This window comes from Tympanuchus pallidicinctus, unplaced genomic scaffold (assembly GCF_026119805.1).
Source record: "Tympanuchus pallidicinctus isolate F22 unplaced genomic scaffold, pur_lepc_1.0 scaffold20, whole genome shotgun sequence".
NCBI lineage: Eukaryota > Metazoa > Chordata > Aves > Galliformes > Phasianidae > Tympanuchus > Tympanuchus pallidicinctus.
This window is the reverse complement of record NW_026294722.1, coordinates 3,823,917-3,844,238: the sequence shown is the minus strand read 5'-3', so window position 1 is coordinate 3,844,238 and position 20,322 is coordinate 3,823,917. Positions and strand designations below refer to the sequence as shown.

The 20,322-nt window shown below is 50.4% G+C and overlaps 2 protein-coding genes across 11 annotated transcripts; one reads left to right on the top strand and one right to left on the bottom strand.

Moving 5' to 3' along the window:
* Positions 1-1,489: 1,489 nt before the first annotated feature.
* On the bottom strand, positions 1,490-9,140 carry DUSP15 (dual specificity phosphatase 15). Of its 5 annotated transcripts, XM_052683826.1 has the most exons (9): positions 9,023-9,140; positions 8,180-8,281; positions 7,860-8,020; positions 6,103-6,136; positions 4,017-4,099; positions 3,569-3,618; positions 3,153-3,227; positions 2,489-2,660; positions 1,490-2,371 (listed from the first exon to the last, which is right to left on the bottom strand). In XM_052683826.1, exons 3-9 carry the CDS (start codon positions 7,878-7,880, stop codon positions 2,159-2,161), a joined length of 648 nt encoding a protein of 215 aa, XP_052539786.1. In that variant the 5' UTR covers positions 7,881-8,020; positions 8,180-8,281; positions 9,023-9,140; the 3' UTR covers positions 1,490-2,158. The 5 variants fall into 5 exon arrangements, with proteins under 5 accessions (XP_052539786.1, XP_052539788.1, XP_052539785.1 ...); XM_052683828.1 differs by lacking the exon at positions 8,180-8,281; XM_052683825.1 differs by lacking the exon at positions 9,023-9,140 and having other exon boundaries at positions 8,180-8,546.
* Positions 8,796-20,271, top strand: TTLL9 (tubulin tyrosine ligase like 9). Of its 6 annotated transcripts, none has more exons than XM_052683797.1 (13): positions 8,803-8,967; positions 9,050-9,228; positions 9,568-9,679; positions 10,786-10,971; positions 12,874-12,942; positions 13,534-13,624; positions 14,052-14,092; positions 14,171-14,258; positions 15,106-15,164; positions 16,009-16,205; positions 17,771-17,884; positions 18,371-18,492; positions 18,606-19,042. In XM_052683797.1, exons 1-13 carry the CDS (start codon positions 8,953-8,955, stop codon positions 18,671-18,673), a joined length of 1,341 nt encoding a protein of 446 aa, XP_052539757.1. In that variant the 5' UTR covers positions 8,803-8,952; the 3' UTR covers positions 18,674-19,042. The 6 variants fall into 6 exon arrangements, 5 of the variants coding, with proteins under 5 accessions (XP_052539755.1, XP_052539758.1, XP_052539757.1 ...); XM_052683796.1 differs by lacking the exon at positions 18,606-19,042 and adding an exon at positions 19,049-20,271 and having other exon boundaries at positions 8,806-8,967; XM_052683795.1 differs by lacking the exons at positions 18,371-18,492; positions 18,606-19,042 and adding an exon at positions 18,012-18,364 and having other exon boundaries at positions 8,796-8,967.
* The last annotated feature ends 51 nt before the right edge of the window (positions 20,272-20,322 follow it).

The following is a 20,322-nucleotide window of genomic DNA, read 5'->3' as shown; positions in this document are numbered from 1 at the left end:
TGTTACAGGGACACTGGGAGGGGATGCAGAGCACAGGAAGCTGCTGTGGCCTCCCCACTGCAAACACAGAATTTCCATCAGCGGCTCAGATGTGGGCTGAGCACCAGCCCTATTCCAGCCCCTGCAAAGTAGTTGGGCAGAGGCAGCCCCTCCTCACCCCTTATTGGTGTGATCCAGGTGCTTTATTCCATGAAAAATGGGCAGGGGTTGTGCAAAGGAGGATTCACATTACTCCTCTGTGCACTGAGATGGTTCCAAGGGGCTGCTGCCGTCTTGGTGGTTTGCACAAATTGGTTCCAAGTCCTCAATCTAATCTAAGCTCATCAGGCAGACCCAGCATGGCCATAACAGCCCTTATCAGCTGGGGAATTCTCCACTCCTCACAGAGATGGTGACGTGCAGGACTCAGGGATGCAATTAGCGTGCCAGCAGGGAAGATGCTCAGCAGTCTGTTCCCCTACTGAGCTGCTCCCTGCACAGGGAAGGTGAAGCCGCTTTAACCCTTCCACTTTCAATGCTGAAATGCCTTTCAAAAGGCAGTCAAACATTAACTCACATCTAACGCTGCCCTTGCCTGTATTTTTCCAGTTGTGCAAACCGGATCTGCCAAAATAAATGTTTTGCAGTGCTGCAGCCCTGGACCTGGAGGTGCTGCTGCTCTGCACGTGGCCTCGGTGTGGGTTTATGGCACGGGCCAGGAAATCCTGACTGTTAATGCAGAATGTCTGGGTGTGGGGTTGCCACAGGAGCCCCCCCACATCTCCTCATTGTGGGATGAGGGAGTGGGGAAGCAGTAGGGTGGGGATCTGCAGAAGCGGTGTGAGGTGGTGCTAAGTTACTGTAAGGAAAGTGAATGGGACATTGAGGTGCCTGAAAGTGTGGCAAAGCCCCAGTGCCAGGCATCCTATGTGGCTCCAGGAATCCCATGCAGCATCTGCAAGCTTAAAGGGACTCTGGAGACACCCAGCAGCCAGCAGAGGTGATGCTGATGGCCCACCTGGCAGCCCAGCATCATCCCCACCTGTAGCTGCCACGATGTGAGGTGTTAACAGCACAGGGCTGGGGAAGAGCAGGGTTTGCAGCTCCTGGTGTGGGTCAGCCTTCTTGCAGCTCCCAGCAGGCTTCAGCTCTGTGGTGCAAAGAAGGTGCAGCAGAACAATATCCATGTGAGTGCTTGTTTGCTCCTGCCCAGCCACACAGCTCTGTTCCCTGCAGCAGCAGCAGGGCTCCTGGCCCCTGTCCTGAGCAGGGCTCTTGTGAGCAACCTCTGCTCTGCAAACTGGAGACACGGGTGTCTTCTATGGGTGATGCTGCCAGGGTGTGGCTGGGTGCTGCTCACATAACTCCAAGCTGCATTTGTAGGGTTGCAGTTGTCCTCAGCCCCCCAATAGCAACACAGGCTTCTCATCTCCTGGCTGGGAGAAGAGAATCGCCCTACGCCAGGGACCTTCTGCCCCAGCTCCCCCTCTGTGTCCCAGGCAGGTCAATCTGCATTAAACAGAAGTTTAATACTACAAGGACATAGAAAGTATTTAAGCAAAATGGCTTAAGGCTCTGCTTTAGTGAGGTCTGGCGAGGTTAAACATTTATTTCCCACCATTTAAAGATTGTGCCCTGGGATCGGTGGGAATGCGGTGCAATGAACACTGAAAGCTGCAGTGTTTGCTTGAGGCTTGTGCTTGGCTGGCCTGGAGCACCAGTACAGCATGATTAGCTTCTCCTGTGTGCCCCTGCACTGCAGCCACCTTGGTTCTGGAAGCTTGCTGCTGCTGGTGGGAAAACTGCTCCGAGGAGTCAGCGAGATCTCCTGCACCTTGTGTGCCCCTGAGGCCCATGCAGCTGGTGTTGAAGTGCTAAAGCTGCTGTCAGCATCACCTGGGTGCTGGGAAGCCCCGTCTGTCACCGCCACGGTGAACTGGGAACCGCGATCTGTGCTTCTGCCAGACGTCCCCCACACCAGGCACCAATGGACTGACCCTGCAGAGCTCAGCAGTGTGAATGAATCCCTCCCCCAATAGCTGAAAGCCAGGACAGAAGATGGCACGCTTGAACCCAGAGAGGAGAAGGAGCTGGGCTCGTTGTGGCTCTGCGATGCGGCACTTCTCTGCTGCTGCAGCTCCTTAGTCTTTACCAGGCCATGAGGTGATCCGGGCTGGGATCACTTCAGACAAGCTGGGATGCAGGAGAACGTCCTCTTCACCCGCAGCAGGAAGGGAGCAGTGCTCTTGATGTCCCTGGCCCTTGGGACCAGTCCTTGCCGAGCTCCCTCTGCTTGGGATGCTCTTCCTCTCCCCGCTGGTAGCAGGGCCTTGATTTCTTCCTCGTCGTTGAAAGGGGACGTCCCATACCTCTGCTTCAGGTGCCTGCGCATCTGGGGAAAGAGGGAGAAGCAGAGTAGCACGCCTGTGTCAGTGTGAATCCAAGCTTGCACGCAAGGGGCATGGGGAAGGGATCTGATGCACTGTCCCTGCGCTGTCCTGCATCCCACCTTGCGGGCTGCACTGCCGCTGAACTCCTCCAGCTGCTGCTTGAAGCCAGGGTTGGGGTTGGCAACGGGTCGCACGCTTCTGATGGCCTCCAGCACCTCCTGAGAGCTCATCTCTGTGACAGCCATGACGTAGGCGACGACGATGGTGGTGCTGCGGGAGATCCCAGCCAGGCTGGCAAAGGAAAGAGCATGTGGGCCACCATCTGCAGTGTGCACTCCTGGCTGCTGCCCTGACCCCATGCCTTCCCCTGTGCTTTCAGCTATTTTGGTTCCTCTTCTCAGCAAACTTGCTCTCTGGGAAGCCAAAGCCCTTCCAAGGTCCTCTTGAGCAGTGTCTATAAATACGACCTGCTCCCCAGGGGAAGTGAAAGCAGCAGCCGCTGCCTGGAAGCCTGCCCCAAACTGCTCCCTTCCCACTTGCTCAACTGCAGCAAAAATCTGCCCCTCTCTAGTGGTTCTCCATCCCCCAAAGGGCTCCCCAAATCCTGCTCAGCTCGGAGCTGCAGCTGAGCCTGAGAGCGGATCCTGAGTGGGTTCATGGACACTGGGACCCTGGCAGACATGTGCAGCTACAGCAGGGGTTCTGCCAGCAGGACCCCTTCTGTGGGCTTGGCTGTGCTGTGCTGGGAGAACATGGTGTTACATGTGGATAAAGAAGCTTTACCAGTGGACGAGGCAGTTTCCTCCTTGCAGGCGACACTGGTGGATAAAACTGATGCATTCCTTGAAATGCTTCTTGCTAGCAGGAAAAAGAGAACAAGCAGAATAAGGACTACAGGTGTGGAACCACATTTTTAGGCTGCAGGTGGTGCAACCGTGAGAGCTTGAGGACAAAGCATTAAAATAAAACGCCTGTTACTTTACAGGCACCATCACTAGCTGCTGAGACCCAGGCAGCTCAGTGCTCATTTCGCAAGGAAAGGTCCACAGCTCTCTTTGGCTGCTCGCACTCAGAACGTGCCACTGCTCTTGGCCAGCTCTGCGCCTTCCCCTGCTCTCCAGGCAGCTCTGCCTGGGTTCTCAGGTGGGATGCTTATTCCTTCTCTGCATCCCATTGTGCTGGCCTCACTGAGAACTCACATGCTGGCCTCAGGTGTGTCTGGCAGGGGAATACGGAGGTAGGTGATGTCCTGCAAGACATAAAAGGAACACAAGAAGCTCAGCCATCGGTGCCTTGCCCCTGAGCTCCTCTTGGGCCTTGTTCCCACAGCACAGCTTTGCTCTGGGACAGGGCCACGCTTCCCCTCAGCAATGCAGCAGGGAGAGCAATGGGGGTTGAGAGCTTGAGGGAGAAGGTGGAAAATGAGATAAGGTTGGAGAGCTGGAAATCTTCTCATCAACATTCAAAGCCAGGTTATATTCATGAACCAACAAGCTTCCCAGAGAGAAGAGGGGCTGCCTCATTCCTCTGAGACTGCTGCTGGGGAGAGGGATGTGCCATGGGATGCTCAGAGTTGGAAGGGGGAGATGCTGCAACATGGAGAGAGCTGCAGAAATCTGCATGCTGGCATCGGGCAGAGGATCCTACCTGCAACAGAGGCTGGGGAGATTCGTGGATTGACACAATGTGGGTGATCTTGTTCCGGCTTAGCTGCTCCAGGTCTTTGGCATCTAAAGGATAAAACTTGATCTTAGCACATGTTTATTTCTCACCCTCCTCTTCCCACAAGCACGTCCGCTGCGCTCCTGCAGATAAACCAGCACGCAGAGCTGTGCTCTGGAGGAACAGCTGCACTACACCCCCCTGCGTGCATCTACGCACTTGGTAGCACAGCAGACACAGGCAGCTACGCAAACACTTCTTGGAAACCTGGGAATGCAAACCCAGGGATACCAAAACAGAGACCTACTCCCTCCAAAGGCACTTGACCTTGCTGCTTGGGTGAAAATTCACTTCTGCATGGGAAAACACTCTTATGCAAGCAGGCAGCTTTGCGCTTGCCTCTACTTGTTCACTAGCTTAGGGAGGAAAGAACATGCCCTATGGTGACACTGCTTCCACGCATGCACATGTAGAAAGGGGGCTTGCTGCAGCCTGGCTGATCTGCTTTATCTTACAGACTGCAGGAGCAGGGCTGCAGCCTTTCACATCAGTGCTGTTTGGCATGGCCAGAGGGATCTGCAGAACTGTGATTTGGAACGTTTTGCATGCATCCTACTGCAGTTGCATGCATGGAGATCAGGTATCCTCAGCTTTCTGGGGAAATGACCTACTTTTTACAGCATCCTCTGGTTGTGATTCTGGTCACTGGTCTAGCACAAAAGTTCTGCTGGGAGCAGACCTGCTCATCTTGCTGGCTAAGCAGCTTTGTAGCTGTTTTCCTTTCGTAACATGACCTGCTGATACTGCACAGGCTGCTGGAGATGGGTACTAAGATTTTCTACACTTGTGATTTTTGGGTTTCTGAACTTCAGAGTGGTGTAAAACCTTGGCCCAAGAATCTGAAATACGATGTGCTGATGGCATAACACGAATATTTAATAGTGGTGAGCCTCAAGAGACTTGCTTCATGTTAAGAGTCCATGCTGTGCATGCAGGAGGAAGAGGTGGGGACCCTCTGTCCATGGACCCATACATCAGCTGTCACCTCCCCACCCAAGTCCAGCAGTCAGCATGACAGCAATTAGTGACACGTCCATAAAGGCTTATTATGGCTGGAAAATGCTTTTAGTCGGAGAAAATGCCTCTATGAGCTGTCAGAGCTTAATTCAGCAGGCCCTACATCTCTGTCATCACCCTGAATTTCTTGGTGGAGAAATGCTTTGGTGGCATCTGGCCAGGCCCAGACACTGGCGGTTGCTTGCAGTAACCTCTGCGATGGGCCTGGAGCTGGGTCCTCCCCATGTGCTCCCTGCAAGGCTCCCAAACAGCACCTGCCAGAAGCAGCTCCTCCAGCCCTCAGCCTAGACATGCTCCCTTTGGGTGCTGAGGAGTGAGGAGTGTTCTTGTGGCAGGCTGCTGCCAGCCAGGCTGCCCCGCCACTTCCAAGACATTTCCTTGGCAATTCATGCCAGTGTTTTTAAATGCTCTCAGCACTTCCAGCAGGGATAAAGCCATCGAAAGAGCTGTTGGGAAGGCAGGAGCTCTGATAAATGCTGTTTTTTCATGGCAGATGCCAGTCCTTAGTCATGAGTGACTGACAGTGATAATCCATTATAGCAGTGAATTGCTGTCAGAACGTGACTTGGCCTGTGGGAGCAACACCCAAGCGTGCACAGCCCCATTCTGCCTGGCTGCTAAAATGTGGGGGAGCTGAAGCTTTTGGGAGGGCTCAAACAGTGATGTCCCTGCTCTGCTTCGTGTCACAGCAGAGGTGCATCTGCTGGGGCTTTCCCTAGCAAGGTCGTGGCCCTGCTCAGCCCCTGGGTTCCTGAGATCTCAGGGAAGCTATGATAAAACGGGATGAAAAGCAGTTTTTATCCATCAGCAGGAAGAAGAAGCCTTTGAGCCTTCCCAAAGCAGTTGGGACAAGCCCTGGGAAGCCAAGCAGAGCCCACCCAGAGCAGCACAGGCAGAGGCACCAAAGGCATGCAGGTGGGGAGCTCCCTTGCAGCAGACTGTGAGGTCAGGGAAACTCTGTGGGGGCTTCTCAGCAATGTGGGGCTCTGCTTACCAATGAAGTTTCCCAAGTAAAGGCCAGGGAGGATCTGCAGGACACAGAGAAAGATTTCAGTCTGTAAGCATTGAACACACGCCATGGTGCCCGGTGCCTGGGGTTCCCATCTGCCTTAGCAGTGTTCACCACATGCTTTCCCTCCCCTGGACTCCTTTCCCACCCCATGCTGCTGGCTGGGCTGTGGCCAATGCTCCTAATCCTGCCCTGACAGAGCTGCATGGACACAGGCTCCTGCACATGGGGCTGCACATGGGTGTGGGATGAGCACAGCTGCTCAGTGATGTCTGTGATTCAGAAGCAGAGCCCGCAGAGGGACTTGAGCCAGGGTGAGCCTGGCCTCAGTCAAAAAGGCAAAAGTCCTGCCATTAAAATGAGTGCCTAAATCACCTCACTGCCTCCAGGCCTGGAGCAGCAGCAGTACCCAGGGAAGGACAAGATCTAGGATAGCCCTGATCAGTGCTGGCAGAGTAGGGAGCGATCAGACATGATCTCCCACAGCCCCAGCTCTGCTCTGCTCTACAAGGGGTCCATTTCCAACAGGCCTGGGACAGACTGCTCTCGACACTGTATCTTAATTATTTGCCTTGAGAAATTCCATTTCTTTTGATGAAAAGGCAATTACTTGACAATGCCTCTATTAACAGTACTCCAGATTACAGAAGTGAAATACCATGCATCCATTCCTACCTTCAGTTATTTTATGTTTTCCCTCTTTCCCATCACAGAAAATTAGGATTAACAGCCTGTACACACTTGTGTGTGGCTTGGTTCACTTCCAGCTTCTCTCTGCTGCATGTTTAGTAATGCTTGCACTTACTTCACCGCCCATGCTTGGAAACATTTTTATTGCTCTAATAGCTGTAGGAGTTTTTTGGTTTTTTTGTTGTTGGTTTTTGTTTTTTTTTTTTACAATTCCTAACAATTTAGATCAATTTTATATTGACAGGGTGCCTGTAACTTTCAGCAAGTGCACTGAAAATGAGGTGGTAAAAGAGCCATTTAGCAAGGCCAGCTCCCAAGGGCAGGACAATGAGCCATGAATAATGGCACATTCCTGTCCCCAGTAACTTTCTGATATGCTCCTCGCTGAATAAAATGGGGCACTGCAGCTCCACCTAAAACACGGAAAAATTTCCCAGATAACGAGTGGCTATAGATTGAAGGGGATTATTAAAGCAGAAAGAAGATGTCTCTGCTCACCTGTGACCCAGGAAAAGCTCAAACAACCAAAAAATAGAGCCTGTCCCCTCCATCGAGTGATGTTCTGAGCACTGTGCAGAACCCTGAGCCAGCAAGCACAGGGTGGCACCATCAGCCTTTGGGTCTAACAGAACTCCTTGGCAAGTGATTGGAAGCTTGTACCTTTCTTTTAAAGGTGTTGGAAAAGTTTCCTGCCTCCCTCAGAAGGGTTTGCTGTGACCTCCTGTCCTCTACACTTTGGAGAGTGCCCACCAGTCCTGTTCAAAGAACGCACGCCCCAACTGAAGTGGCTGGAGGTGGCTGTCAGGACGAGCCCTTGCTGCAGCCTCACACAGCATCCCTGCCGGCTTCTGATTTTGTTTAGCCTGCAGGTAAACAAGCTTTTCTACCAGCTGTGCCTTGTGCCGGTTTCAGCACCAGCGGGTGGCTCCCTGGCACACGTAACACTGCTCAGCATCACAAACAGAGCCCGACCAGCATCTCCCACTTCCAGCGCTGCAAGCCTGTCCTGCAGCACCCAGCTCTGCAGACCTGCACCCCAGCGCTCCCTTTACCTTGCTCATGCCATTTCCCATGGTCTGCAGCACGTGCCCTGGGATAGGCGGGGAGCAGGTGTCCTTGTCCCCGATGCTACTGTCCTCTCTGTCCCCAGGTGAAGCTGCTGTCCACGCTCCGGATGCTGCCTGGGAAGGTTTCTGTCATGAAGAGCTCGCTCCTGTGGGACAGCTGCTTGTGACAAGGGGCTCGATTGCAGCACAGAGCCCAATCCCCCAGAAGAAGAAAAGACAGAAGAGACCCCGTCCGCTTCCCCTGCGTCTTCTGCTAAAGCCCTTCCCCAGCACCCGCCTCCCTCGCACCGACTGCTCCTTCTTACCGGGAGGAGACAAAGGAGGAGAAACTCCACCTCTGAGCGGTGGTGTGGGAGCGCTGCGCTGTCTGCTGACAGCCGCTGCTGCCAGCGCGCAGACGGACAAGGCTGCAGTGTGAAGAGAAGAACAAAACCTTTGTCCTGTTTGATCAAGGGCGGTCTGTTCGGCACAGCAGCATGCCCAGCCCTCGCTGTGACAGTGGTGGGGGGATGAGACCCCTACAGACCAGCAGGCTGGCAGTGACAGCTACTCCACGTCCACCCGGGGGGAAAGTTTCCCCCCGGGTGGACGTGGAGTAGCTGTCACTGCACTGATGGCACAGGGAAGTGCCGTGACCTGTCCCCGAGTGCTGCTGACGTGGCTGCAGAAAGCCCAGTGCTGGCTCTGGACCTGGCTTAGCCTCCTATTCAGGACACCCAGTCCACCCACAGCCCCAGCCTGCACCCACCCCACAGCCAGCTGGGTGTCACAGGGGCAGGGGACGAACTCACAGCATTCCAGGCACAGCTCCAGCACAACCCCAGCACCCTGCGGCCGGGGCGGGGCCTACGGGAAGGGTTGAGGCCTACGGGGGGGGGGTTGGGGGGCGAAGCCTGAAGGGTGGGGCCGAGGCCTACAGTGGGGGGCGAGGCCTGCAGGGGGGATGAGGCCTACGGAGGTGGTGGGGCCTGCAGGGGGGGGCGAGGCCTACAGGTGCTCCTTAGGCCCGAGAGGAAGCGGACTCGGGGCGCCGCGCCGCCGTTGCCATGGAGACGGCGCGGCCTGCTAGGCCCGCAGCATGGCGGAGCTGGCGGTGAGCGCTGCCCGGCTTCCCTGCCGCTATGCCGGTCCGACCCGGCTCTCCTCACCGCTTTTCCTCTCTTCTCTCCCCGTAGGCCGCTCCCCGCGTCCCGCAGAGGACAAAGCAGCACCCGGTCGGGCTAGGCCGCGTTGCCGGTTCTATCCGTGGTGCTGCCGTCCCGCTTCCACTCGGCCGTGTCCGCTTCAAGTGCTGCCTCTCCGGGCCCGTACTGGATGTGCTGCGCTGCCGGCCCGGCTGGCAACAGGCGAGGAAGTAAGCACGGCTTATTGCTGGGCCGCGGGGCCGCTGCTGGCATCCATCCCCAGGGGGGGCGGCACGGGTCCCCGGGGGTCCCCTGGGAATGCTGAGCCCCTGGTTTGGGTGCCTGTCCCAGAGCTGTGCCACTCCACTGTGCCCGCAGAGCCTGTAGGCCGTGCCGGGCGTGGAGGTGGGAAGTGCTGCAACCTCATATTTAAAATGGGGGGTGCATCCCACAGCCCTGCTTGGGGATGGAGAGCGGCGGAGGGGAGCAGAGGCTGCACAGCACTGCAGGTGGTGGAGGTGGTGGTGTGAACGCATGCTGTGTTCTCTGCATGGGCCCTTTCTCCCCAGTGAGGAGGAGTGGGATTTCCTCTGGTGCGATGTCAGTTGGCTTCGGGAGAATTTTGACCACGTGTACTTGGAGGAGCACGTTCGTATCTGCCACTTTCGCAATCACTATGAGGTAAGGAGCCCTCGAAGGTGGAGTGAAACTAGGAGGGCATGGGGAGGTATTTTTAAGCCGTCAGTAAGTTTCCATGAGAAGCAGTTATGAGTGGAAACACCTGGTAATGTTTTCCACTGCGAGAAACTGGCCTCTTTCTTACAGCTCTGATAAACCATCAGTATGTGTCAACATCCCCTGTCTTGGGAAGGGCTTTACTTGGGAACCTGACACTTTGCTTTGCTGCGTTCTCAGTCTGGTAAACACCAACAAGTCTGTGACTCTTGAAAATAACAAAACCAACTGTAGCATGTTAGAGTTACCTCTTGGTAGGTAAAGGTGCATTTCCTGACATAGGAAAGTGAGAACTCCTACAGATCCAGTTCATTAGGATCAGATGCACATGTATACCCTGAGCCTGGCAAAAGTACATGAGGATGGTGCATTGCAAGAGGTCCTTCAAAATGCAGTATTTTGGGGAGCCTCTTCTGTATTTATGAGCAGATTAAGTTGCAACACCTAAAAATCTTACGTCTACGAGGTCTGCTACCATCCTCTCCTGCATGTCACTTCCAGTCCTGTGAGGGCTGCCGAGAAGCACGTGTACCTTCTCCAAGCCTTCATGCTCACCAGTGTTACTGCAAATGGAGACTGGCAGTGGTTTATAACACTCATCTGCAACCTGCAGCGGTTCAAGAGCCAGTACGCTTCCAGGTCTGCTGGTTGTGCCACAGGGGCAGCAATTTCAGGAGCGGGATGAGTTAAGCCTGCCTGTGAACATGATTACAGCTTTTGGTGTGGGCAGTTCTGACTGGAGCTGTGCTGGAAATGAATATGCTGCCTGCACAGAAAGGTGCGTTAGAAAGGGTAACGCATGGGTCGTATGACCTGCTCTGTTCTGGCTTCCCTGTGTTCATGCAAGGATTAAATAGAAAACTGAAATCAAGCTTTATTTGCACAGAGCAAACAGTTCTCAATAGTGTGTATGTTTATTTACTTTTTCCCTTGCAGAAGATGTAGTACAGGTAGTCCCCAGACATCACCAGAGGTATCTCAAGTGCAATGAAAGCAAGCCAGTCTGCATGAGCATCTGTTGAGCCTAACCTTATCTTTCTCTTTCTACCCAGCTGAGTCGGAAGAACTACTTAGTAAAGAACCTGAAGAGGTTTCGGAAGCAGTTAGAAAGAGAAGCAGGGAAGCTTGAGGCAGCAAGATGTGATTTTTTTCCAAAGACCTTTGAATTGCCTTCAGAGTACCATTTGTTTGTGGAAGAATTTCGCAAGAAGCCTGGCACCACTTGGATCATGAAACCGGTAAGTGCACGATCACTTTCCTCAAGTGAGACAAAGATGAATGGATGCCTTCATCGTGTGGAAGGAGAGGAAAACACGCAGGAAACCCACAGGAAGAAGTGCATGTAGCAGGGTAGCTAGGAGCAACAATGCTGGCTGGCTTCCTGGCCAACATGTACTACCCAGACATTCCTTCTTGTGTTACAGTTCATTTTGGTAATTGAAAATCGGCTCAGTTTATTTGTAGAGCTGAAGTTAATTCGGTGCTGACGGCATGGAGGACTGGATTTTTCTGTGGAGGAACAGATTGTGCTCCTAGGGATTCTCACTGTGTGGTTGTGGCCAAGTTCACGCTCTTAAATCTTTCAGTTCAGCTGCAGGTGTACAAGAGCTTGTGTGTGTGTGTGTGTGCAGGGCAGCTGGCTAATTGGGCTTGTTGTTAGGCAGTGTTCTAGGGCAGCCCCCAAAGATGCAGCTATGAAAACATCTGTTTGGTTTCAAGGAAATCCCACTACGTTCAATGTCAGCCGTTGTAAATCCAGCCAATTTACTGAGTGGACTTTCATCCTGAGAATATGGAGAGATTGCAGAAGATTCCATGAGCAGCCTGGAGTGCAAGCTGGGGTGGATTTTGTTAATGTTAGCTTTTCCATGCTCTACCATGAAGTGCAGCCTTGTGCTCTGCATCACGTTCGTCCCACAAAACCTGTATCTACGTGGAATAATGGTGAATGGAGCAAATTCCCATTCGACCAGTGTCCTAGGAACCAAGGAAGAATTTCTAAAGGAAATACAGCAATACAACATAAATCTGACAAGTCCTTTGCTTCTTCAGGGTGACTCAAGCCATTTAACATCATGAGTATTAGGCCAGGGTACATAACTGAAAATGTGCTCACTTGTGAGAGGACAGCTGCTTTGCCTTGTGCAGGAGATCTGGGGCAGAATAACTTGCCTTACACTGTGAGTCAGGCCTATCTGTAAGGGCACTTCTGAGAAGTAAATGGGAGGTAATTATGCAAACTAACATGTGAATTACAGCCAGGAGGATATCAGCTAGTGATTATCCAACTCTACACATGGGAACGTGTTAATTGGCAACAGAAAACCTTATATTAAGCTGATTTTTATGCCCACAACCTCAATTAAGATGGTAAAAAACCAAGATACACTAAACAAAGATATATGTAAATACAGTAACGACTGGGATTTTACCAGCACCTTAAATGAAATTGTTTGGGGGCTGACTTCAAAACAAACAAGTAAAAATAAACTCTGTTACACACTCTGTTGGTCTGTGCTCCTGAGCAGCCCTGTGTTGTGCTGTCTCAGGCTGCCTGCTCCCACATTTGGGCACTGTAGCTCTGGACATGCAGAATGGAAGATCCTGAGACTGCAGAAGTCTGGGCTTCCCTTGGAAGGCCTGGTGGGAGCCTTCCTTCTCACGTGCTTTATCCAGGCTACTTCATACAGTGTGAATTAGGCTGTCTTCAGGTTTGTTCTGCTCTTGTTTGCCGTCGTTCTTTGACATTGCTCATGACTTCCCCATTCAGTTAAGTTCTTCTGTAGCACACACAAATCTAAGTGTGACTTAAAAAAAGATTCCCAGCAACATATGTTGTGTTAGATATATTGCTGCAAGCACGTGACAGAGTTTGTTTATTCATCTCAGTGGGACTTTCCTGCAGGCTGCCTGCCTGCTCTGCCCTTTCCACCAGGAATTCTCCTAACACTTGTAAACCCGAATGTTCAGCATTGAGCTCTTGTCAGATGCCTTCGTTTTCTGCCTGTCTCCATAACATTACACAAACGTGCTTGCATACAAACAGATGATGACTCAGGTTGTGCGGGGCTTCTGTGCTGAAACTGTGGGGAACAGCAGGAAATCCTGATGCTAAGTAACTCGGCTTCTCCGTGCTGTAGGTTGGCAGATCACAAGGGAAAGGAATTTTCCTGTTCCGAAAACTAAAGGATATCTTCGACTGGAAGATGGTGAGCATGGCTGTGTGTTCTGTTGGGGGAATGCCTGACAGACACTTGGTTCTTTTTCTCTTCTTTCATTCCTCTCTTTCCATCAGGGAGTTCTGCTTGGCTGTGCTGATCTTGTGTGATATTCCTTCACTATTGCCCTGTTCACCATAAGTCCCTTCCTGCACATCTCCCCCCCCAGTAGTTGGATGCTGTATGTGTGGTAACTGTTGAGTCCTGGCCTGAACCACTGATGGAGCACCTGGGGAAAGGACCTTGTCAGCCCTGGGAGCACAGATGAAGGCAATTCAGCTGTGAGACAGGAAGGGGTGGAGCTGGCTGCACCTCTTGGACCTCATTTAAGGGCTGACTGCCCCTGGGGAAGGATCTCTGGTTGGAGATCCCTTCTTTGTGAAGCTCCTGTTGTGAGCCTTCAGAGGCAGGTGAGCGCTTTTCCTTTTGCAGCATCTTCCTATTGCACTGGTCTCTTTGCTGTTACACTTTATCTGGGCTTCTGAAATGGAGGTAGGGCTTCCAGAAAAAACAGAGTGTTTTTTCACCATCTTCTCCATATACAAACTTGAAAGGGGGATCTGCCTGCTTGTTTTCCCCCAGGATGGTGGCCGCACGAACGAGCAGAAGGACGAAACGCAGATAGAGCCTTACGTGGTGCAGCGGTACATTGAAAATCCATACTTAATTGGAGGTGAGAGGCCCACTTATGCCATTGCTTTTCTGTTGTAGGGTAAAAGCTGTCCTCACCCATGGTGTTCTTGCTGAGTAGACAGGACTCCATGTGTAGTTCTGTGTGCTGAACCTCACGTGGCTCCCTTTCTGAAACTAAGAGCTTCGTTAGGTTGTGGGGCCAAACATTTGTCAAGCTAACTCAAAGGGGTGCATCCTTCAATGCTTGCATTATTTATCCAGAACTATTAAGCTGCTACTGACTTGGAGCAGTGGTCCCACTGGTGTTTTTAATCTTAAATGTTCAAAAAGCCCACGGTAAAGTCACCAGAAATGTGGATTTCAGTCCTTTTGTGTGTATGTTTAGATAGAAACTGATGATAAGTGCATCTAAGACTGGGCAGCTGTATCAGCAGGTGGATTATATGATATCTTTCTGTTCTTTGTAGGTCGAAAGTTTGACCTAAGAGTTTATATTCTAGTGACATCTGTAAGTGCAAACTGCTGTTTATATCAGAACTGGGTTTTTTCATCTCAGTTCTCAGTTGCTCTTTTCCTTTTCTCCCAGTACAGCCCTCTGAAGGCCTGGTTGTACAGAGATGGATTTGCTCGCTTTTCTAGTATGCGGTTTACTCTGAGCAGCATAGATGATCACTGTATCCTACCTGTCTGTGTGAGCTGGAAGGAGGGGTAAGAGTAGGAATGTATGGTTTGCTGCTTAGTATGAGATGAATCTTGTTACTTGTGACTCCAGCAAACACCTACAGGATTGTCCTGTCCTGTTGCTGCCACTGTCATTCTCTCTCTTGTCTCTTTTGGCAGACTGGTGTCAGCAGATCACTGCAGATGTCAGTTTGACAAATCAGCTGGGGCCCGTGCTGAAATGTCAGTCCTAGTTTTATTGTTGTGGTTGAATTCTGGCAGCCTTTCTTCTTCCTTAGCTTCAGCGAATGTAGGGACAGAGTGATTCGTGGGACAGAACTATTTGATTTCCTGCGTGTCAAGCTGCTTACTGTATTGAGTTTGATAGCTTTTATTTGATTAACACATCTTCCCAAAAGGTATCCTGCCTTAATTTGATGGCTTGAGAGACAGGAAAATCCATCACTTCTCTCAGTGATCAGCAGAGTTCATGCTTGCTCTGAATGATCAAAAGCCATCCCAGAGGGGAGGTGCAGCAGCTGTTCTGGGGTGGGGGTGCACTGGTTCTGGAGGCACACTTATGTGTAGATCTTCATGCCAGCTGTGGGCCATGCTGCTAGTTCAGGGCAGTCACTTCTTATTTTCCAAACACCTCTCTTGGTTGTTTTTTTTTTGTCTCCCTTACATTTTCACTGATAGCATCATGCAGTGTTACATATAAGCTCAGGTGACTGAAGCCTCTGATTACAGAGGAAATAATTAATTGGGACTGAGTCAGAGTTGGTTGGTTTAGAGTAAGAATTCAGTATTTACTTGCTCAGTGTCTGTTTGGCTTTGATCCTTATCTCTATTTCGTGCCAGATGTTCATCTCACCAACGTGGCAGTGCAAAAGACTGCGCCTGATTACGATCCTGAGAAGGTGAGTGAGCAGCACTGCCTGCACCACGCTGCCCCGGCGCCTGCCAGGGGGGCTGGGCTGGCAGACAGGAGCAAGCTGACCTCCCTGTGCCAGCTGCCATGCTGTGCACATGTGCTGCAGCCACTGAACTGTGCTGCTGTCTCCAGACACCCATAAATGTGACTTCGTTGATAGGAGAGAGCTTGGGTGAGTGTTCTGTAACTGCTGCGTTGCAGCTGTCTGCTCATCTGTAAGGCTGATGTTTGTGACTTAAACACTTAGGCAGAAAGCTCTTAGAGGTTATCTGATATATAATAATAATAATATTATTCTGCTTAAGCATTTATCTGTAGCTTAGTCCTTCACTTTAAGGCCTTAGTGTTACAACGAGGCTATGATTGCTACACACAACTGCCACCATTGAGCTTCCTGTTGGAAGAGGTGGCAGCTGAAAGAGGGAGAAGATCTTAAATGAGATGTCAGGTTCATGGCAGATGTGAGATCAGAGTCAACATCTGAGAGTAGTTGAGCTTCCCACTCTATAGGCTGTTCCCTTCTATAAATTCAGTATGGAAAGGAGGGTCTGTGCAGTATCCTGACAGAAGGTGATGATTTGCTCTTTGAGAGTTTCTGATGGGGACCTGGAGGCTTTTTTAAAATTCCTCCTCTCCTTTGTAGACAAAATAATCAAACACGAATTGCTTAATTGCATTGTGGAGTTGGCAGCCCTTGCCTTCTGGTCTCTGGGTTTTTACTAAGAATTCTTGCTTGGCTGTAGGGTGACTGGAAAAAAAAAATCACACAGGTTAAATGTGCGCTCATCTGTTGGGAGCAGCTTGTATATAATTGTGTTTGGATGTCTCAGGGCTGCAAGTGGATGATTCAGCAGCTCAGGCAGTACCTGACTGCCAAGCATGGAGCAGGATTGGTGGAAGTTCTCTTTGCGGATATGGACAACATCTTCATCAAGAGCCTCCAGAGCGTTCAGAAAGTGATTATCAGTGACAGGCGCTGCTTCGAGCTCTATGGCTACGACATCCTGATTGATCAGCACCTGAAGCCGTAAGGGGGGTAATGAACGTGGAAGGGATTCTAGTGTCAGGCCAGCTGCTTGCCCTGGGATGGTGGGGATGTCTGGGGACACTTCTGCATCCTGAAGGTAATTGCCTGCAGGCTGGCTGCGAGTGAGCCAGTCCAGGAACTGTGAGTGAAACAGGGAGGTTTTGCACCTAGGAAGCTGGAATCTGTGAGGAATGCAGCTGTTCTTGTTCAGAACATGGGGTGCAGCAGCATGTAATGTTGTGAAATCTCCTGTGCTGTGTTGTGAAAACCTGCTATTTTGGTTATTTCTGTGATAAGTTCCCTCAAACATCGATGTGTCACAGCAATTATGAGACAGGAGGGCTGCTAGCATCTCTTCTCCTGCTGTGTGTATCGCAGCAGTGTCCCATCAGTGGTGATGGATGTCCAGCCACCACCATGAGGCTGCTAGCATAAAACACATCCCCTGTGTCTGCATTACGATGGGAGACCCCAATGGAAAGATGCACCTCCTGTTAATCATGGATAAAGAGGCTGTGTAGGGATTGAGGATGTTTAAAAGAAACAGAAACAACAAAACCCCCAGGACTTTAAAACGTAATCTGGCTGTACTTAAATGTTTTAAGTATAGCTCTTCTCACAGTTTAAGTGAAAAATATGACTCAAAGTTCAGCTGAAATTCTCCAGTTTTTATCTGCCACAATGTGCAACCCAAGTATTGCAACAGCAGGAACCCGAAAGTGCAACTAACTTGTCATTACATGAGTTGAGAGAAATAGCAACAGCAAGTAGTGCTTCAGAAATGACGAGCTGGATTCTTCTTGCAGCCTCAGTTACATGAAATGCAAGTAGCACCATAGGTAAGGACATATCCCTGAGATTCATGCTCTTTGTAGCTGCTTTACCTGTGACAGCCACGTGTCCTGTTAGCATCTCGTGTGGTGCCACTGGGGACAGCTTTACTTGGAATGAGCAAAGGAATGCAGCTCAGCTGTGGTCCTGGATAGCTCTAATTTGTGCCATCCACTCAGTGGAGAGCCTGAGACCAAAGTATTGTGGAGGTTGCCTGCACAGAAGGAGCTGGAGTGACTTCAACTGGTTAGAAAACAAATCTGAGTGGTGGACTGGACTGAAAGTCATTGATATTGCAGTGCTTGGATGCCACTCCTGCTGCTTGCCTCATTTCTGTGGCTCTCTAGGAGGGCCATTTGAACACTGCTGTGCTGTCAAACTGTTCCCAGGACACTTCTGCATTCCTGCACCAAAAATGAGTTAGTGCTTTTTCTGTGATTTGTCCTCAATGTTTACTGCTTTCTCTAGAGTTTGGTTTTAACTTGCATGTCTTTCTGGATGCTGGAGGGATTTTTTCTTTATTACCATTGAGAACAGGAATAGAAACTTTGCAATAAGCTCAGAATGTTCTTTGGCTCAGCGTGCGGGAAAGAGATTTGGGGTTGGATTTCCTATTGCTTCACACTTACTCCAGCCTGCTGGCAGTGTGGTGCTTTTGTGGACAGGCGTTTCTGGTAGATGAGCCATGGGTAAAAGTGCCTGTTTCTCCCTAACTTAGTGCTCTGTCTCCTCAGCTGGCTTCTGGAGGTAAATGCGTCGCCTTCCCTTGCTGCCAGCAGCCAGGAGGACTATGAGCTCAAGTGTCACCTGCTTGAAGACACACTTCATGTTGTGGACATGGAGGGCAGGTGGGCAAAGATGCTTATTACCCCCTAAAGGTTTTTATTTCTGTGTGAAGGTGCTCACACACACTCTTGTCTTGGCAACTGATTGGAAGGTGCTGAGCTTTCTAGCTGTTAAATAATGAATTTCCAGAGACTGGGCAAAGCAAGCAGGCATATCTCTGCTTCAGAGTGGAGAAAACAAAGCAACGCAGTGCTGTGAAGGAAATGGAGTCGGTGTTAGAGCTGGGACTTGCACAAGAACTGCTTCAGAGCTCCTTCTGCATTGTGCCTCCCACACTCATTGCTTCTGGAGTGATCTGTTCCAAGAAGCCAGTCTTGCATCATTTTGTGGTTGACTTTACAACCGTGCCAGCTTTGGATATTTATAGTAGAAAGATGCCCACTGCTTCCAGCTGTTCAGCTTTATCTCTGACCAGGAAGTTTATTCCTGTGTGCAGGTAAGATGATCATCAGCACTCTGTACTTCAGTACTTGTATCTGATGTTGTAGGCTGACTGGGAAGGAGAAACGTGTTGGTGGCTTTGACCTGATATGGAACGATGGGCCTGTCAGCAGAGGAGGAAACCTGGGTGCTTTGGTGAATGGGAACTTCATGGCAAACACACACTTAGGTATGTGCTCACCCAGTGCAGGCATGGTGCCCTGCTTACGTCCCTCCCTCAGCACAGGAGAGCACACCCCTGTCACTCAGGAACAAGAGAACAGGGAACATTGACCCTTACAGGAGTCCAAAAGGAACCCATGCTTTCCAAACATGGATGTGAGCAACCAGAATTACAGCAGTGCTATTGAAATCCAGCAGACAAACAATATTGTTTATAACCCTGCTTTTCAAGCTTTTAAATTGTTGCAGTTCTTCATATGTCAGCGTGGCAGAAAATCTCATCTACAGCCATTGCAGTAGATGTTTACTGAGCACTCCCCTACAGCTGGCTGTGCTTTTTTTTCCTCTTAATACCATGAAGTAGTGCTTGTATGACTTCAGAATCCTTCTGAGAGGCCAACACGTGTCTGGAGGTTATTTGTTTGCCTACAGTCACCACTGAGTGTAGTTCCTAAATAAAAGGTGAATACAGCTTCAGCTGAAAGTGGGCAGTTGCCCTTTGTGCTCACGAAAGGTGGAAGGTAAGGGCCTGGGCTCCTCCCCTCTTACTGTTTTCATTGCAGGCTGCTTCAATGACAGGAAGAAACAACTGGAAGAGCTTTTTGGGAATCTTCCTGCGCAGCAGACAGTGTGAGGCTGATCTCGGGTTGGGAGATCGCTGTAGATAAAGTTCATGGTCTCTCTTCCTTCTATTGTGTAGCAGCAGTTCACATTTCTCTCTGCCTCAGCCCAACATAGTTGGCCTCCTTGTTCCTGAAGGCTTCCCCAGCTGGGAAGCTGTGACAGGCCTGCATGAAGTATTTTGCAGTGTCTGACAAGGCACTCGCAGGTGATGCTGGCTTCTCAGCTGACCACCTGCATTCTGCATAGAGTGTGAGAAAATAAAGCAGCTGAATGCGTTCTGTCCAGCAAAACAAAGCTTTTGGGGAAGGCAGACACCTAATCCTTCTGCTGCTACTACTATGGAAACATGTCAGATCATAAAACCTGTTGCCATGATACTGTAAAAATAACCTTGCCATCACATGTTAGACACATTTCCTGGCTGTACCATGCAGGTTATGTAAGAGTGCAGTTAGAACACAGGCGTGTGGCAATGTACTGCCATTCACTTCCAGAGCAGCTGTAAGGTGCCTCAGAGACTAAGTTAACATTACTTTCAGTCTTTGCATCTCTAACTTACTCCTGGAGAGCAGATGAGCTACCAGGAGAGCCAGTGACACGGGGACAACTGCAGTGTTTGAAGTCTTTAAATTCCATTAAAACAATCTTACAGAAGTCCAGAAGGGGAAGAGCAGGAACTTGTAGAAAGGAGACTCACTGCAGTATGCTGACAGTTGTGATTAACTTTCACAAGTCTTGCTGTGGTCTTACCCAGCCTGTATGGGGGTAGCAACTCCAGGATGAAGAGGGTAGTGTGTGAGACAGTGAGTTTTACAACCTTTGAAGAAACTATTACGACTTAAAACAATTATCCCTTTACTGCAGGCCAAGTCCCAGCTCTTCAAGCTGCAGGTTTTTTGCTTATATATCTATGTTTTGTTCTTTCATCCTGTTTTGAAAGCCTCATTTTTGTGTTCTCTTGGCTCCCACCTTTACAGCAGACTGTTTTCCCATTAAGGCTAACAGGATGCTGCCTTCTTCTGTTCCTCCATACACATCTTTCAGGAGATTCCTGACATGTTTCAGATGTATAGTTTCATTTTTGTTCTAATACCACAGGCACACACAGCTCTTCTATGCTCTGGGCACGCTGTAGATTTACAATTCCTCCCACTCCTGTCCCTGACACGACAGTGAACTGCAGCTCTGCAGCCAAACTACAGAAGCTCTCACA

What these genes read in the sequence shown, in the direction of transcription:
- TTLL9 (XM_052683794.1), top strand. An exon ending in GAGCAGCATAGATGATCACT is followed by an intron (nt 14,259 to 15,105) that starts GTATCCTACCTG and finishes ATTTCGTGCCAG; the next exon opens with ATGTTCATCTCACCAACGTG. An exon ending in GTTGTGGACATGGAGGGCAG is followed by an intron (nt 17,885 to 18,370) that starts GTGGGCAAAGAT and finishes CTGATGTTGTAG; the next exon opens with GCTGACTGGGAAGGAGAAAC.
- DUSP15 (XM_052683826.1), bottom strand. Translation starts at nt 7,880, where the DNA reads ATGGGAAATGGCATGAGCAAG. An exon ending in TGGGAAATGGCATGAGCAAG is followed by an intron (nt 6,137 to 7,859) that starts GTAAAGGGAGCG and finishes TGTGTCCTGCAG; the next exon opens with ATCCTCCCTGGCCTTTACTT. An exon ending in GGAAACTGCCTCGTCCACTG is followed by an intron (nt 2,661 to 3,152) that starts GTAAAGCTTCTT and finishes TTCCTTTGCCAG; the next exon opens with CCTGGCTGGGATCTCCCGCA.